The sequence below is a fragment of the Anopheles stephensi genome, chromosome X (assembly GCF_013141755.1).
Source record: "Anopheles stephensi strain Indian chromosome X, UCI_ANSTEP_V1.0, whole genome shotgun sequence".
NCBI classification, from domain to species: domain Eukaryota; kingdom Metazoa; phylum Arthropoda; class Insecta; order Diptera; family Culicidae; genus Anopheles; species Anopheles stephensi.
Window position 1 is genome coordinate 2,805,099 of NC_050201.1, and position 16,922 is coordinate 2,822,020.

The 16,922-nt window shown below is 48.6% G+C and overlaps 3 protein-coding genes across 5 annotated transcripts in view; all 3 read right to left on the reverse strand.

The window, feature by feature from the left end:
- LOC118503759 (telomerase-binding protein EST1A) overlaps window positions 1–10,654 on the reverse strand; it is a 28,752-nt gene extending 18,098 nt beyond the window's left edge. The window contains exons 1-8 of one of the 3 annotated variants that reach the window (XM_036037422.1): window positions 10,440–10,654; window positions 10,202–10,358; window positions 8,992–10,067; window positions 8,776–8,930; window positions 7,407–8,700; window positions 7,195–7,305; window positions 6,643–6,917; window positions 6,414–6,559 (exon numbers count right to left, since the gene is read on the reverse strand). In XM_036037422.1, the coding sequence (XP_035893315.1) occupies window positions 6,414–6,559; window positions 6,643–6,917; window positions 7,195–7,305; window positions 7,407–8,700; window positions 8,776–8,930; window positions 8,992–10,044 (3,034 nt within the window). In that variant the 5' untranslated portion in view covers window positions 10,045–10,067; window positions 10,202–10,358; window positions 10,440–10,654. Of the gene's footprint in view, window positions 1–6,413; window positions 6,560–6,642; window positions 6,918–7,194; window positions 7,306–7,406; window positions 8,701–8,775; window positions 8,931–8,991; window positions 10,068–10,201 lie in introns of all 3 variants that reach the window. The other 2 variants (XM_036037438.1, XM_036037430.1) reach the window with 2 other exon arrangements.
- Window positions 10,655–10,792: 138 nt separating this feature from the next.
- Window positions 10,793–11,863, reverse strand: LOC118503775. The gene is made up of 3 exons (XM_036037450.1): window positions 11,777–11,863; window positions 11,181–11,699; window positions 10,793–11,121 (listed from the first exon to the last, which is right to left on the reverse strand). Exons 2-3 carry the CDS (start codon window positions 11,598–11,600, stop codon window positions 10,876–10,878), a joined length of 666 nt encoding a protein of 221 aa, XP_035893343.1. The 5' UTR covers window positions 11,601–11,699; window positions 11,777–11,863; the 3' UTR covers window positions 10,793–10,875.
- A 1,291-nt stretch (window positions 11,864–13,154) lies between these two features.
- LOC118503783 (leucine-rich repeat extensin-like protein 3) lies at window positions 13,155–15,740 on the reverse strand. Its single transcript, XM_036037463.1, has 2 exons — window positions 15,627–15,740; window positions 13,155–14,771 (listed from the first exon to the last, which is right to left on the reverse strand). Exons 1-2 carry the CDS (start codon window positions 15,630–15,632, stop codon window positions 13,854–13,856), a joined length of 924 nt encoding a protein of 307 aa, XP_035893356.1. The 5' UTR covers window positions 15,633–15,740; the 3' UTR covers window positions 13,155–13,853.
- Between the last annotated feature and the right edge of the window lie 1,182 nt (window positions 15,741–16,922).

The window sequence follows — 16,922 nt, forward strand, 5'->3', positions numbered from 1 at the left end:
TAAGTTTCCCTCCCTACATGTCTAAACGACATTACTTCGAGTGAGTTCCTAGATTAAGAGCACGAAGTTAGCAGAAGGGATGGACTACGCTAACCACCCCAGATGATGTGGATTGGGATGGATCCCTGGTTTTTTCATTGGACAAACTCCAGTGTCCAGAGTCCAAGTTTTGCCCCCCAACATTTCTATACGCTATTCGCTTCGAGTGAGTTCCTGCGGATGAGTCCGAGACTAACCACGCCAGATGATCCACCACGCCAAAAGTTCCAGCCCATCCAGGATTATTGCCAAGAACGAACGGATAAAGTGATCCGGAATGCTGGTCAATACCGAGCCACACCGCGACTGCGAGTACGGGACGGAGGAGCTGATATACCTTCAATCATAATTAACAATGACAGTGAGCGATGAAGATAAACTACGGCGGTAATAGATGGGCTGGTGCGACATGCGACGCCGTGTGTGTGTGGTTTGAGAACATGTTTTTTTTTTTGCCATCCCCCCTAACCATCAGAGTGTATGGGAGGGTCCAGTGGTCTAGTTGATAGTGGCGCCGCTTGCTATCAAGAAGGCGTTGGTATCAAATCTTATCCAGACTTGCTCTTTCTAGATACTGGACGAAGCGAGAGACTATCCATCAAGAGCTAAAATTGGATTGAAGTTAACGATTAAGGAAGTTGAATATCTCTAGAGTATTTTAAAATCTACATCTAAACAAACAAGACTTCATGCTTAATAGAATATATCCACCAGAAACTTATCGCAAGTCAAATAGAGCCTATGATCACATCTCCCGCTCTTGCAAATATGTTTCCAACTACCCATAGCCGAACGTATAATCCCCTGGACGTAGGCTCTCCTTCTCCTTTGCACACACACACACAAAGCACCAGCTTTCTTTGTCTCGTCTCCACCGTCTCTTATCCATCGTGTGGCTCGCCGAAGAACCAGGTTTCGCCATCCGCAAGGGTATCATCACCAAGTGTGTGCTGTTGATGAGGCCCCGCAAGTATCTTAGGGGAAAAATTGCTAACGGTGCTAAATGTTACGCCACAATTGCTATTTTCTGCTCCTCCTCACACACGCACACACACACACCCAACGGAACCAGCTTTTGTGATCAAAATGGAATCCCAACAGGAGATGGAGATCCTCCCCATGCATCGGCAGTCCGCTAATAGTATTTTGCTCTAAATTTAGAACCTCACACGCACACACAAACACACACACACACATGGATGTTAAATTGATGAGCTACTAGTAGCGATTTATTTCCCCCCTTTACCTCGCCCTCCAACTCAACAGCCTCATGCGCCCGGCCCATACCTATTATGGTGCATCGAAAACCGGATTCTTTCCTGTGCACTTGGTGGAAGCAGTCAGTAATTATTAGTAAGTTGGTTAATTTAAATCACCTTCACCAACGGCTTCCCACGGATCCTGTTTTTTTTTTATTATTATTATGCTCCTTTGTCGCTCTTGTTCGTGGGGAGTTGTTGTTGGTGTGGTCCAGTCTTCTTCACCTGCCGTACATTTTCCACATTCCACCTTATTTGCTATAATCAGTTATTCAATAGCTGTCTGAGGCTCCGGTGTGCTGCACAATTAGAAATAAGTTGGTCCAGGTCAAACGGAATATAAAAAAAAAAACCCGGTGGCTCCAAGATATAAATAGCAAGCCTCCCGCCATTTTGTTGTTCCTCTAAACTTTAGCTGATAGCACATTTATAGCACAGGATTCTTTAATTTAGCGTTGGATATAAATATTCCTACAACCAAGTAATGATCAAACGATCGTCTGCGCCCAGTCCTGCCAACCGGCCAAATTGATCAGAGCACTGGCGGCGCAAAAAAAAAAAAAGAGGGAGCTTTACGAGATTGTGTAATGATTGCATCAATCGCAAACGGGAGGGGGGGGGGGGTGAAAAACAGGATAGGAAACGTAGCAAGAATATGCGAGACCCCAGCACGGATCATCAAACTGCAAAGGGGATATTGCAATTTGCCCGGGCGCAAAACAGCAAGCAGAACCCGTCCACTGACCGGCCAGGCAAACAGTCGGAAGTTCAAGGACACGCGTTTACGCAAAACAGCTCACGACCGGGTGGACGACCGGTGCAGCAGCACGCCAGGGCGAGGATGAGTACAGCTTTTAGGACCGTGCAGAGCAGAAACCAGTGTTAAAAGTTTGCCCCCGACGCTCGTTACATAAGAACAAAAGCCGATATTCGATTTGAAGTACGCGCGGACATTTTTTTTTTCGTGTGTGTGTGTGTATCTTGCATCGCCGACTTGCGAGAATATATTGCGCTATAGGACTATCATTGTTTCCTTTTCTTTTCCACCCCGTGGAATGCTAGTGCCAACCAGCGACAGAGAGAGAGACAGATTTGCAGCAAGCAACAACAAAAAATACCCCAGCGAGGGAATGTGTGTAATCGTTGCCGTGGACGTGATTTAAGGGTAATAATTCTCATCCTCCAACGGCCGATAAACAGGACCGGACAATCGGTGTGGTGCGTTCCGAACCACGACCTGCACCGAAGGAAACCGGTTCGGACGTATGGAAACGTCATCGGCCAACGGCCAACGGAGTTCCTGCGGCTTCCGTGAAGATGTCACCCGTAGACGTAACCGAACCGGTGTGGATACTGCAAGGTTGTACTAAAAGCATACACAAGAATATAGCTTATACAGATACAGTTATATAACGAATCCTATATTCTTTATCGCTAGCTGCTATCTCGTACCCTAACCACTGGAGCATCTAACCACTAGACTGAGCTTACTGATCGCTAACTGTGTGACTATGGGTTCGATCGCATGCCGCACTGCAATGCTCAGTGTGTACAACACACACACACGCGCGCAGTATAGAAAGTAGATGGTTGATGCACCTTCAAGATAGAAGCGAAAATAATAAGGCCCTTGGCAAAGTGGATGCGTAACCTGAGAACCTGGCGCCGTAAATTTAAATTCTTGCCCCGAACGCCGAGGTACTCGGCATCCTCGGCATGTTGCCTCTCCGCAAGCTAGGGTACTCCCGTCGATGCTTATGCACACCGCGATGCAGCGTAATTTTTCCTTCCCCCAACTCCCGCACCCTCGGTTACCCTTGCTCTTCCAAACGCACCGGTCGGACCTAAGATATTGCTTGTTTACGAGGGTGCAAATTGTTTAGGTGCTTTTTTTTCTGAAATATGCCTTGGTATAGCACACGACAACGCAATCAATGCTCTTTCCGCGGTACTTGATCGGAGGTGTTTTGTGCAGCTCGTAGCTGCTCCTCCAGGTTCAAGATACCTTGGTACACAACCGGTTCGTCCACTAGCCACGCCACAATGACATAATTGATATCAGCACAGAGAGAGAGAGAGAGAGTCCAGTATATCCAGAATATCCACACGACATAATGAGGATGATCTTAATTGTCCCAAGCAAAAACCCCAGAGTTTTTAGACAAGCGCAAGTTTAGCAAATCTCAGTAAGCACTTCATCTACTCTAGCCAAACGCCATTCGTTTGCCATACATAATAAAAAGCGTCAGGGTTCAATGTGCGATTCTGAGAGTTGCTGGAGTGCGGGGGGGGGGGGGAGAGATATGCTGCTTCTTTGTATGTATCTCCCTGCTTCTTGAAGCTTTCAGCAACAGGTCTTGACCGTGCTAATGATTGTAACACATCCGAGGATTGCCGAGGACATAGCATAATCTGGACTAAGAACGGTGGTGAAAGAAAACCGACCAAAGACCGACCAGAGACAAAGAACAAACACACGCTCCCCAGCGTGGGCTAACGGCGAAAGAAACGGTCGGGAGGAAGAAAAAAAAGAAGAAGAAAAAAAACAACAAAAGCAGCAGGAGTATGCGAAAAACATAGGAATGGTTTTCACTCATTGTAATGATTTTTCACACACTTCCGTTATCAACCGGCCATCGTTGGCCATAGTTTAGCATGCTCCATCTATTCTAGCTAGGTTTCATTAAAGTAAGCTGTTAGCGAAACAAAAATCCACTGTGTGCTTTCCTTTCCCCAAAAAGTACGATGCGACCGAAAAGGTCGTTAACCATGACAATCTGACGAAAAAATCCTCCTTCGAGTAATCTCTGGTGTTTTAAATTATAAAGCTCATTCAACACGTTTTTTTGTACATTAATTAACATTATTAAGCTTGTGTAACTGTTGCAAGAAACTGCTTTATCTGATTATCGCCCAACGCACTTCGCTCAACAAGTATCGTTCGAGCATCCTTCTTCCAGCTGGCCGTTTCCAACAGATAAGTAGCTCAGTGTTGGTCGGCTGGCACTGCTACTTTCCCTACACACGCAATTCAATGCGCCCCGACAATGGTTGTTCAAATCGTTTACGTATCTATTGACGGGTTTTGTGGCCAATAATGTCCATCCTCGAGCCTTCTCGACCCTCGCAGCGCAAGACTCTAATCAAAAATTAAGTCATCGTCTCTCACCGCTCTCATTAGCGGGGTGCGATGTTGTTGGGTGCATTAAAATTGGTCAAGATTAATGATGCAAGATATGGGATTTAGCACGCGATGCCCGTGATTCACCTGTCAAAATTTGGCAGGCTGCAAAGAACAAGACGCACTTTTGTCGGTTGATATCGGTATATGACTAAAACCATACATTAACATCAATTATCATATCTGAAGGGGGCTCCTCACCAGCGCAATGTGAGTCATAGTAGCACACATTGGAATTGAACCGTGTAATTAACGTATCTCATCAGCTTTTTGGTATTCTTGTCTTGAAGTTTAAAAACAGACATCAGCGAAAAATGGAAGATTTTTTGTTTTCTTCATCTTTTGTGATGAGAATGATGTACAAAAATGGTTATCCTGATATGCGTCGTCCTCTTGAAGGACTCCATAATTGCAAGAGGTCTTTGGTCTGCCATTTCTGGGTTTCTTTACTCGATTTTATCCGTAGCTGTGAGATAATGAGTCCTGCGTATAATGAGGCGGTCAGAACGATCCTCAAGAGTTCAATTCTACTGCCGCATCTACTATCAGATCTTCCTTCTTCAACCTCAAAAGATCTCGGCCTACCATTTCTGGCTTTCCGTAACTTGATTATTCCCGCAGCTAGGTAGTTAGTCCTGTGGTCTGAATGGGATATGAACCGCGGTCCTGCCGTGTGAAGACTGGTTTTTGCATATGCCACCGCCCCTATCTATCAGATCTAGAATACTATCAGATGTGATCTTAATATTATTGTTGTTTCATCCACCCAAGACCGACCTGATCGTGTGATCGGGTGGTCAGATGGCCGAAGTCATTTCGATCCTCAGTCCTGTGGAGTCCGGTACTACTACCGTATCTGATCCCATCAGATCTGTTCCGCGCGTTGTAATCCCAGACCACGTGATCGGGTGATCAAGTGGCCTAAGTCATTGTGGTGCTGGTCGGAATACGGCAGGACACAAATTCCAATCAGACCGTTCCTTCGTAGCAAGGACTGACTATCTGGCTATGTGACATGCATAAGTCTTACTTACTTATTTACTTATCAGGCGCTACAAGCGCTTTGTGGTCTTGGCCTACTGCAACAATCCTCGATACCGGTTCACGGTTTAGCGCCGTCGTGTGCCAATCCGTTATCCCGACCGTTCTGGCGGAAGCATCAACGCCATCACGTTTGGTGTAAGCTTCGCCTAAATAGGAGAACCTCAAACCAATGATGTCTATGTCATCAGCGTATGCCAGGATCTGGATTGACTTATAGAAGATGGTCCCCGAAGTTTCCACCTCCGAGTCGCGGATGGCTCTCTCTAGCGCCAGGTTGAAAAGGAGACAGCCAAGCCCATCTCCCTGGCGTCAGGCCCTTGGTGGAAGCAAAGTGCTCTGAGAGTTTTCCATCCACCTTCACCTGGCATGTGATGTTGGCCATCGTCATTCTTACATGCCTGGTAAGCTTGGCCGGGATTTCAAAAGAGCTCGTTACGCGGTACAATTTTACCCTGGTCATGCTGTCATATGCGGCTTTAAACTCAATGAAGAGATGGTAGGAGTGGAGCTGCTGCTCCGCCATCTTTTCCAAGATTTACCGCATCGTGAAGATGCATAAGTCTAGTGAGCCATTATATGGCTAGCAAAACGTCGGAGGTCGTTGAGCCAATAAAAAGGAGGCCTCACCGTATTGCATGATCTTATATTATGATGCACCAGTGAAGTGTGACGTCACGACTGGTTGCTCAACGGAATGAGTTGAAGCCGAACTAGAGGCACGTTCTAATCTTACACTGATAAGAACTCAACCGTAAACACCTCGGTACTGCAACATTGAAGTAAATTCAATACCGAGAAAACCAACAACCCTCTGAAAGTCCTTCATGGATATAAAAAAAGCTAAAGACCTCCCAACACTTTAATGACTATGAAATCACATTTTTACGTACCTTTTAGTTTTGTCATCTCGATCGCAAACATGTTGAGTGACATAAGCTGCAGCAGTCGGTTACTGGTCACAGCAATCGGCGAATACTGCATCAACGCCCGGAACTCGCGCAACATCTGAAAGCCGCACTGTGTAAACGATTCCATCCTAATCAAAACAAAACAAAAAGAAACAAATACAACCGAATTAGCACCTATCGGCAAAAACCCGGGTCACATTCGTCCTCTTACCCTGTTTTGGTAATCAATTTGCCAAGCACATGCAAAAAGCTGGTAATGAACCGTTTGTTCAGCTCGATCGAACCGAGACCGTGCAGTTCCTCCTCGTCGCTCGTATCACAGGCACGGTCGAGACCGATCGGATAGATTGGCCCGGTACGATGCAAGCGCAAACCACCGTCCGGATGGATCCAGATTTCCTGCCGCAAATTGCCATCGAACCGTTGCTCCTTTTCCTTCCGTCTGGCGCGTAACTTTTCTTCCCGCTTTCGTTGATTGTTTTCGTACTGAGGAGAATGTGGAATGTACAAAAAAAAATGGGGCAATTATAACCGATTCTGCGCGACCAGATCCAGACGACCAGCTCTGCCAGATGAGTACATTGGGGTGAAATTCTTCAAATATTATTCCAACACCACACACACTCACCACTAGCTTATACTTTGGAGTATCCATTTACGGTAAGCGGAAGGGTGAAATTGGGGGAAAATTAGCTATAGGATTTTGCAGTTAAATGTTAAGCAACTATGCTACCTAAAGAAAGCTACTTATAACATGGAATACCTTTTTCTTAGTTTCGTTGAACAAATCCATTAGACTCTCGCGCGCCGATTCGAACGGATTTGAAGACATCAGGCTGCGCATGTAGAAGTAAACGGCATCGATTTTACGCTTCTGCAAATATTACCAACACACACACACCCAGAACATACGTTAGGCGAATGGTTTTTTGAGCAGAATCCCACCGAAAACAAAACAAAAAAAAAAACAATTACCTCATACACCGACAGCAACGCCAGCTGATTGTACGGCCGTCCGTTTTTCGGCAGAATTTGCTGCGCTTTCACGTACCACTGCTTCGCTTTGCGGAAGTTGTGACCGTCCGTAATCTGCTCCCGGTAGCGGGCTAGATCGCCCAAAAACAGGAACAGCTTCTGGGCGGAAACGAGCGCCAACCCGTACCGGAGCCCTTTCACGCTGGACGCTGCGTTGGCACCGATGAATTGCTCCAGACTGAACCGATACTCTTGCTCGAGCAGTGTCAGCAGCTGCTCGTAGTACTTCGATCCACCTTCCACCACTTCGAGGGCACGTTCCTGCAGGAAGCGTTTCCGCTGCTCGTCTTGCGTTTCGCTCAACCGCTTGCGCAGCTGCTCGATGATGCCGTAAAACAGTAGCTTCCAGAAGTGGTGCTCCAAGTTAACATCCTGCGCGAATCGCATTTCCCGCACCAGAAACGTTTCGAGCAGCTGCTGCAACCGGTGCCGTATCGCCACGTACCCGTCCCACTGGTGGAACAGGTTGCCACCGGCCAGCAGCTCCTGCAGCTGACCGTCCGCTTCCGCCACCCGATACACGAGCTCCTTGTGGCGCAGTAGCTTCGCTTGCGGTGCAGCCGGATCGTACCAGGCCGGACCACCCGACACCTTCTGACCGGTGACACCCGGTGCATCGCGCAGCTCAAAGCTTGCGCGCGGATGGGCTCTCTCCACCGTGCGCGTCACGACAATCGGTTGTGAGGGGTTTTTCGGGTCAAACAGCAGCTTCGTCGAGACGCTGGTACAATCCGGAACGACGGAATCGCCCCGTTCCGGTGGTAGTCGCGTCGGGATGACCAACACGCCGGGCGCCTTCTGCATGCCGATCGAGCTTTCGAACTGTTTGGTCATTTCCGCAATCGCCTGATCCGTTTGCTCGATCGAAGGTGCGGTACCGTTTACGGGCACGCAACGCCAGCTGTTGTCCCCTTCATCCCGTTGCCGGTCTTCGCCGACGCGCTTCAAGCTGCTATCCCGGCTACGGTTCGCGTACCGATCGCGGGACGAATGTCTGCGAAAGCGTCCACCTGTATCGTAGCTGCGATCGCTGCTAGTATCGCGATAGTGTCCTCGCCGGTTACCACCACCACCACCACCGCCACCACCCGTACCAAGCGAATACACACGCTCGGAGCTATTATCCCGGCTAACGCTCGACGATTGAGAATTGCGCCGGCTTCGGTTCGGGCCGCGTTGCGGTTGATACGGCACCTTAAACTCGTCGTAATAATCATTTCTTGATCGGGAATTACTGCAAGGAAAACAAAGGACGGAATGGAGTTTTATTTGTGGTGAACAAAGCGTATCGCTTTCAACCTGACGTTACCTTCGATTCCGTTGCCTGTTACGATAGCTATTCCCCGGTGGTTTACCGGATGGTGGCGGTACTTGCTCCATATCAGCATTTCCCTGCCACCGTCTACCGCCCGTGCCGTAATCCGCTGTCGAGCTCCAATCCAATCCCTCATCACCAGTCCATTCCTGCGAGCGAAAAGAATATCCTCATCCTTTGGTACGCGAAAGACGGTAGAAGTATACTTACATATGAATCCTTTTGTCTGGACGACTTTGCCAGTGGTACGGAATCGCTGCCCGCAACGCTCAACTCCTCGGTGCTTAGCCTATCAGTCGAGTACTGTCTGTATCGCGGTCCAACTCGGTTTAGCTCACCGGCGTATCCCGTCGGTGTACCTCGCGAGCGATCTTTACGGTCACAGCTTGAATTCCGGCTGCTCGGACCAGTGTCCATCCGTCGGTCCCTATTGCTCGGACCGGACCTTCGCGGGGCGTATCCTCCCTCCGGTCCGGTATCAACCTCGGACGAACGACTTCTGGGCCGGGGATAGTATTCATCGTTCATGTGCCGTCCGCCACCACCGCCACCAATCGGCCGTCCAGCGCTGTACGTGTTGGAGTACGAGCCACTGTTTCCACCGGCCGGACCACCGCCCGAATACCGAACGCGGCCCCGATTTTGTCGCGAGCTGTTCCGATTCGGCAAGGTTTGCGACATCGCCTGGTACTCGGCACGCTTCAGCTCGAGATAGTTCTGCGGCAGGCCAAGATCTTGCAGCGTTTTCTTCTGCAGCCGGGGTGCCAGATTCTCCAAGTGGGACAGCGACGGTATGGAAGGTTTTTTCGACCCACCGGCAAACCGAGGCTCGACGCTACGTGAATCACGTTGCATCCGGTCGGCACGATTGTTGGCCGGTGGTGCGTTGCTAGCGGAAAAGCCTCTCGGATTCATTTCCTCCCGTGGTGGAGGATTGTTGGCGTGAACGGGCGGTCCTTCCAAGCGCCAGTTAACGCTTCCGGGCGGTCTACCGGTGGGTACGCTTGCGTCAAGCTCACCGGACGACCTGCCACGGTTTGAACCGCTCGTTACAGCATCCGGCCCTTCCATCGGCATCCAGCGGCCGGACACGGATGGATCTTCCGGTTGGTCGTGATTGTGCGATCGGTTGCTAGCAGTTGGTTCCGTTTTGCGTAGCGGTCCACTGCCGGGACTGTACAGCTGCTGCTGCCGTTTATTGGTGATGTTTCGTGACGAACCGGACGTAGCGCTAGCAGGCACGACTTCGGTCGCATTTTTCATCCTTCACACCTTCAGCTACTGAACTGGGGGGGAGTTAGTAAGAAAGATGGAACCAAATAAAGCTTTGTTTCCTCGATCGATAACGATCGTTTTCTACGCGATCAGCCGGTAACGTAAGCCACTCGCAACCCATACACGGCCCACTTTCGTCAATTACCTGCTGCGGTACTGCGAAGTAATCTCGCGCAAGGAACCAGCCAGCCCCCGGTTGGTTGATATGTTGCCCGGAACGTATCCTGTGTCCCGGATGAAGCCGCGAAACAGTGCGTATCGCTCGGACCGCTATCTGACCAAGAAGCGCTTACGTTTCTCAGCTGGAATGTGTGATTGAAGTGCACGATTCGTCTCAGTACATCTCTCTTTTACGCCGGTGCTTATCACTCGGGCAGCAGCACCTGTTTTTCCGTACGCGTTCGCTTGAGCGGATATCAATTTCGCATCACCAGCTACCATCCGGACCGGACATGCTTACGAAGAGCGCAACAATTTTTGGTACGTGAAAAATGGGGGAAAATTAAAAGCACAGCAAACAACCGAACGAGTTTTAATTCGCATCGACTCTCACGCTCTGTCTCGCTTGCACCTGATGTTGATCCAAAATGAAGTACCGCGGGTGACAGCACAAATCTCATCTCACGCTACAGCAACGCATTAAGCCGTGGCCAAAGCCCACAGGCGAACTGATGACCAAGGTGTATACAGCGGGAAAGGTTTTTATAAATTTATTTTAAAATTAAAATTTCATTCATTTTCTCGATTGCGTTTTTCGTTTTTTGGCTTTATTCAAATAAGCTATTAAAGTATTATTAGACATTTTACAACCGCGCTTTTTTATAACTTATCATTAAACGCACCCTGGTCCTCCATTTGGCGCTCTAGCTCAAGCAATCGGAAATTAACCTTATACACCGACTCAAACTCTTTGCCGGTCAGGAAGATTGCAAGCGCAACGTTAAATGCAAGCATCATCGTTATCGGCATCATAATGGGGCCGGACAGCTTCCTATACAGCTTTAACACCTCCTTCGGTTTCTCGGTAATCGATGGCAGTCTGTAGGTGAAGTGGCGTGTTGCAAACTGAAACAGAAGAGCATGATAATTTTGTGACGAGCAGCCAACGCTTTCCACCAACATACCATGAACGATGACAACGGAACCAGCAACATCGGATACGCAACAGCGAAAGCACCTTGAATCAGCGCAGCACGCGTCTGCAGACACACCGGGCACGGTGTCTTCCGCAGCACCACATCGGGCACCACGAACGTGGAGTGGAATACGGTGGCCATGATGGCTGGCAGCGCAACCGCCGGCAGGTAGCTCGAAAACCGTCCATAATTGCCTAGCTTCAGCACGCGCCGGTAGTAGTTGTTGATGTAAAATCCACTGAATACCGTACCCGTACCGAGCAGACCGGGCGTGTATATGATCGGCCAGACCTCGGATTTGTTTTCCCAGTCCTTTACCAGATTGAGAAAGTACTGGATTGCGTCTTCCTCGCTCAACCGGACTGCATCTTCCGGTATTTCCGATACCTTTTTATGTAACAGTGCCATCGCGAATAAACACCACCACAAGCCTGCTTGGATGGTTGACACCGGCGAACGAACTGCGTTGATTTTTTTTTGCGAATTTTAAAAGCCACCGATTAGAAGCTAAAATGATTATTTGTAGGAAAAGGGTCTATTTCAGTAGAAGCAATGTAAATATAGACGAATGTTGACAAAATTACCGCACGTTCATGTTGTTCCACAGCCGGCGAGATACATTTGTGGAAGAATGCAAAACAGGCTGCGTCATGGCTGCTTCTGGGTAGCCATTTTGTTTAGATTATTTTGACAGTTCGACGGAAGGAAAATAGATTGTGGATGCGATGAGATGAAATTATTTAATGCACATTTTTATATAATTTCAAGTTTGTTGGGTAATTATTTTATTTTATGGTAAAAGACTCGAAAAGACCCCCCCTAGAATCTTTTGTGTGCAGCACCGTGGCCTGTCATTTTTATTGCACAGTGAGATTTTTGTATGGTCATAACTCGTTTGATATAAACATTGTGCATTGTTCCTTAATACTGTTACTAAACAGCGAGTAGAGCAAGATAATATACATTGTAAGAAGTGATTTGAAATGTTATTATTCTTATTTTTCCTCCTTTTCTGAACATCTATGCCCGTTAATAAGTATCCATCGAACCAATGTTCCGCTACAGTCCGGGAACACCGTGTATGTTGTAAGCCTGATTGGTCCCTGCAAGCGTGACCAAAAATTGTTATGTAGCTCCTGTAAGCCGATATAAATGGTCAGGATAGAGGGAAGGGGATTTAATAGAATAATAAGCATTCGACTTTATTCAACCGTTTTTGACCACACTGAAAGCACACTGTGAACCTTTCGCAACGTGTATTGCGGATTGCATACATTTAGGCGTAAATCCTACAGTTCCAAACAATAGTGACATATCGATATAAACGAGCCAGTAACCGATTTATTCCAAAGTATATGGTGTGTGAACACTAGCAAATCCGACTATATCATATAAGTTTCTAAGATATTTCTTCCTTGTGCACAAAAGTATTGTACTAGTTATTAAAGGAGTAAGCAGTTTGGGGTAGCTACACCGATCTTTCGCATGGTAGCCCTGGGTATCGCATCCCATTCGAGACGTATCCTCTTACGTAGGACTGGCAATTCCACTGGGGATGAACACTGAAGAGAAGAAAACTAGGAATGGTAGGCGTTGGACCTCTAGAGGTTGTTGAGACAAAGAACAAGGAGAATGGAATAAGAGGATATCCGAGCTAAAGAGGCTCACAACAGCGATCAGAAGACCATTTATGAGAAGGATGACCGATATCCTAGCGACAGGACCGATCGAATCCCATCCGGGTCGTCTTCCCCTACGTAGAACAGATTATCCAGCTATGACCAGAAATGGCAGGGCAAGTACCTCTTGAGGTTGTTGAGAACCAAACAAGGATATCCTAGTTATGTTGAAGCTTATGCTTCAGTCTGTGCACCACAAGACCATTCTGTCGTATTCAGCTTCATGTCATGAATGGCGAAGTATGTGAACAAATGATATAAGAGTATGAACAGTACAAAGTAATTAACACCGTCGATAAAATATACCGTTTTTTTATTAGAAATTGAATTCAGTACATGTAGCATACCGCTTGAAAAGCACTGTTATGGCAAATGGTAACCGATGATCGGAACTACCACGGTTGAGCTTATCGAAGTTGAAGACAGCACTAATTCACCGCCGTGCGTTCATGCAGGTCTGGTAGCCTCACGCGAATTAGGGTCGCTTCGTTGCTATTTGTACATCTGTGTGTTGCAGAAACCGCCGCAACATTTGCTGGCACGGTCCCTATGATTCGGTTTATACTTGGTTAAGTTGGCTATTCTTTACTTAAAAAACAACACCAACTTCCGATCGTTCACTGTACCTCGCCTAATGGTTGTTGGAATGATCAATCTGGTGATCTCTGGTGATCAGCTTTTGCACAGCGATACGATGCGTACGTGTGATCGGCCAATATCCGGTGACTGTGACTCGCTCAGTGTATGGTGAGGGTAGGTCGAACCGCGACAGTGCGCGACCCGGGGCGTAAGTTACAGTTCGTGAGCCAATCAACATAATAAAACATACTTTTGGTATTGTACAATCCACGAGCGGATTCGTTTCCCTTTCAGGCTGTCTAGTAGATGGGAAGGAAGGGTGAAAACAGCGAAGTTGGGTATAGGGCAAAGGGAGAGGACGAAAAGAATGGGCTGAAGGATGGTACCACTGGTAGCAGCAGCACTAGTGACCAGAGCCATGACCAACGCCATAGTGATAGCCATCGTCGGTGACGGAGCCCGAAGCAACCGAAGCCGAGCTAGCACCAGAGAAGCTAACAGGATTGTTTTGCAGAGGCAGCAGCTGGATTGGCTCCGGGTGCGAAACAGGCGCATTGTATACTTGTGGCGGTGGTGGTGGTGGTGGTGGTGGCGGAGGAGCTGGAGCACTGTACACCGGGGCCTGGTATACGGGTGCGGGCGGGGGAGCGTTGTAGACTGGCGGTGGTGGAGGAGGGTTGTAGACGGGCGGTGGCGGAGGTGCATGGTAGACCGGGGCTGGTGGTGGCGCATGGTAGACCGGTGCTGGTGGGGGTCCGTACTGCTGTGGTGGGGGTGGTGGTGGTGGCGGAGGTGCATGATGTACTGGCGGAGGTCCGTAGACTGGGCGTGGTGGCGGTGGTGGTGGTGGTGGTGGTGGTGGCGGAGGTGCGTGGTGCACTGGAGCCGGTGGGCCGTACACTGGGCGTGGTGGTGGTGGCGGCGGCGGAGCATGATGTACTGGCGGAGGTCCATAGACTGGGCGTGGTGGTGGGGCATGGTATGCTTGCGGTGGTGGACCATACACTGGACGCGGTGGTGGCGGTGGTGGTGGTGGCGGTGCGTGATGTACTGGCGGCGGAGGTCCGTAAACCGGTGCGGGCGGTGGCCCGTACACAGGTGCGGGTGGTCCGTAGACAGGTTGTGGCGGCGGTCCGTACACCGGCGGTGGGGCACGGTGCACTGGTGGAGGGCCGTAGACTGGGCGTGGCGGTGGCCCATGATGCTTGTCCTTTTCGAACAGACCATCAAACAGCCCGCTGATGTCGAAGTCCTTTTTCTTGAAAAGCTTGTCGAGAGTGGCTGATGTGCACACCGTAAGTGCACATAGTACTAGAAAGACCTGCATGAACGGAAGATGGGGGAGAAACAAAGAAACGTTTGGGATTTAGAAGATGGATCTAACGAACCAAGATGGACTATTAGGTGTAGTTAAACTAGCAATAGCTATTCCTTGCTATACTTCGAAGAAACGGAACTACGTATTAATATCCCAATATCTGAGTGTTGATACAAGGCTTGGTATCGCACATGCTATAAGAATCAACTCCAACTTCTGGGGTGGGTCGGTTAAATAGAACATCCTGAGGCTCAGCGAATCATCAAAGCTTTCGGGATTCAAATTTCGGCTGGATTCTGGTAGGAACAATTCTCGTCCCAGATATCTAAGTGAGCTAGTAACTCTAGCGTCAATCCTGATCCTGAAGGATTCAGACGTTCCTACAGATTCTCCACATCAACCCAACTGATGTAACTCAAGCGTTTGCAGTTTCGATGCAGGTGCTTGTAAATCCTTGAACGCTTGGAGCAATGTCTGATGACACTCCCAGGCACTTATATTTGAATGATGATGAAGATTTGATCGGTGCAGGTGTTGCAGGTATCCAACCAGTGTCAGCAGCCATGTGTCAGTTACTGCCAGCTATTATCCACGTATAGTTTTCTTGCTTTCTAAACCAATGCACACAAGCACATTCACAAACACCCCTCTTAACGATTAAGCATCCTTGCGGCACACTAATCTCAGAACTCGTAATCCTTAGGTTTGTTCCTTTTTTCAAATTATATCTTGGCGTAACGGTCAAGCACTAAACACTGTGAGCACATCTGTGAACGTTCTAGCCTGTCCGACCCAACGCTTCAGCACACTTCAGCACCACCAGTAGTAACTCGGCACTTGTGAACCGACCACACTAACCTTCATTGTTGGCTGCGTGTTGTTTGTGATCCACGAGACACTGCCACACTGATAATTGGTAACGCATCTGCGCTCAATTTTATACTATCCCCGGTTCGTGGATTCCGCCAGGTGCCATTCGGCCTCCCAAACAATAGGCCGTCATCGCCCGGTGCTGCTCTATCGGTGGGGGCCAACAGCACAACAACAAAAAACGAACCGATCCCGGCAGTTCAGCATCTTCAGCAGCTCCCCGAACGGTGGAAAGTTTCTCATCTCGGCTACGCATCATTGTGTAACGCACCCGCAAACTGTCTCTCCGGATGGTGTGATTTGCTGTCAGCTTCAAAACCATCGCTTCCACTTCCACCAGGTTCCAGTTGGACAAGTGAGCGAAGCAACAAGAAAAAGGCACGCGTGTTGCTTTTTTTTCGGGAATAGGAAAGGGATGCGGAGAGCAAGGGTTGAGAAGAAGATGCTCCCCGTGCGTGTCGTCCCAGGCAGATCTAATGCATATATTGTTTTTCTACATCGAGTATGATCGAACGAGGATGGATTTTGAAGCGGAATTTGCTCTGATCCTGATATACTGTCGCTAATTAATGAACGGCAAAGATCGAAGCGTACTTAAAGGTTTTTATAGCACATTATAGCAAGTCGGTTTAAGGTTGAATTTGATCTTGTAAACACGCGACGAGTCCTGCTGTCACATATCCTACATACATATCCTTCCGACTGATGGGCATGATCGGTCTCGCTTCGGCTAGCATTGTTTATTTACATTTGTCTATTATGAAACAATCTTACCAAACTAGCTACCTTGTATCGGGGCAAATATCTTTCCGGTATTTCGCCCTACCCGTGGTTACAATGATAGTGCCACCTTAAGACGTCCCACCCCACCGTCGTCTCACCGTCTAATAGCGACGAACCCACACAGCGTGCGCCCGCGTGTGTGTGTGTGCGCCTGTGTGGTTGTTATGTGTGTCAATGATTATTTTGTCATCTTCCTTCTTTTACATCTGCCCGATCTGCCTTTTGCTGGCAGGAATTGTTTTCGGTCTGTGGGGGTTTTCGGATTCCTCGATCAAGTGTTCCGCGTGAAGACGATACCAACCCCCCCTTCCAACCCCCACCCCGAGCGGGTTGAGACCCGGCAAGAGTGAACCGGTATCCATAACTATTTCCACCCGGTATGACAGTGACCCGGGCGGCGTGTACCGACCGACGCTGGGAAAGCTGAACGGCAAAATTCGATTCGATTACTTAATAGCCGAATATCGAACCGAAGGTGGTGGTGTGAACTTTCTGTGAACT

What these genes read in the sequence shown, in the direction of transcription:
- LOC118503775 (XM_036037450.1), bottom strand. Translation starts at nt 11,600, where the DNA reads ATGGCACTGTTACATAAAAAGGTATCGGAAATACCGGAAGATGCAGTC. An exon ending in TTCCGTTGTCATCGTTCATG is followed by an intron (nt 11,122 to 11,180) that starts GTATGTTGGTGG and finishes CTTCTGTTTCAG; the next exon opens with TTTGCAACACGCCACTTCAC.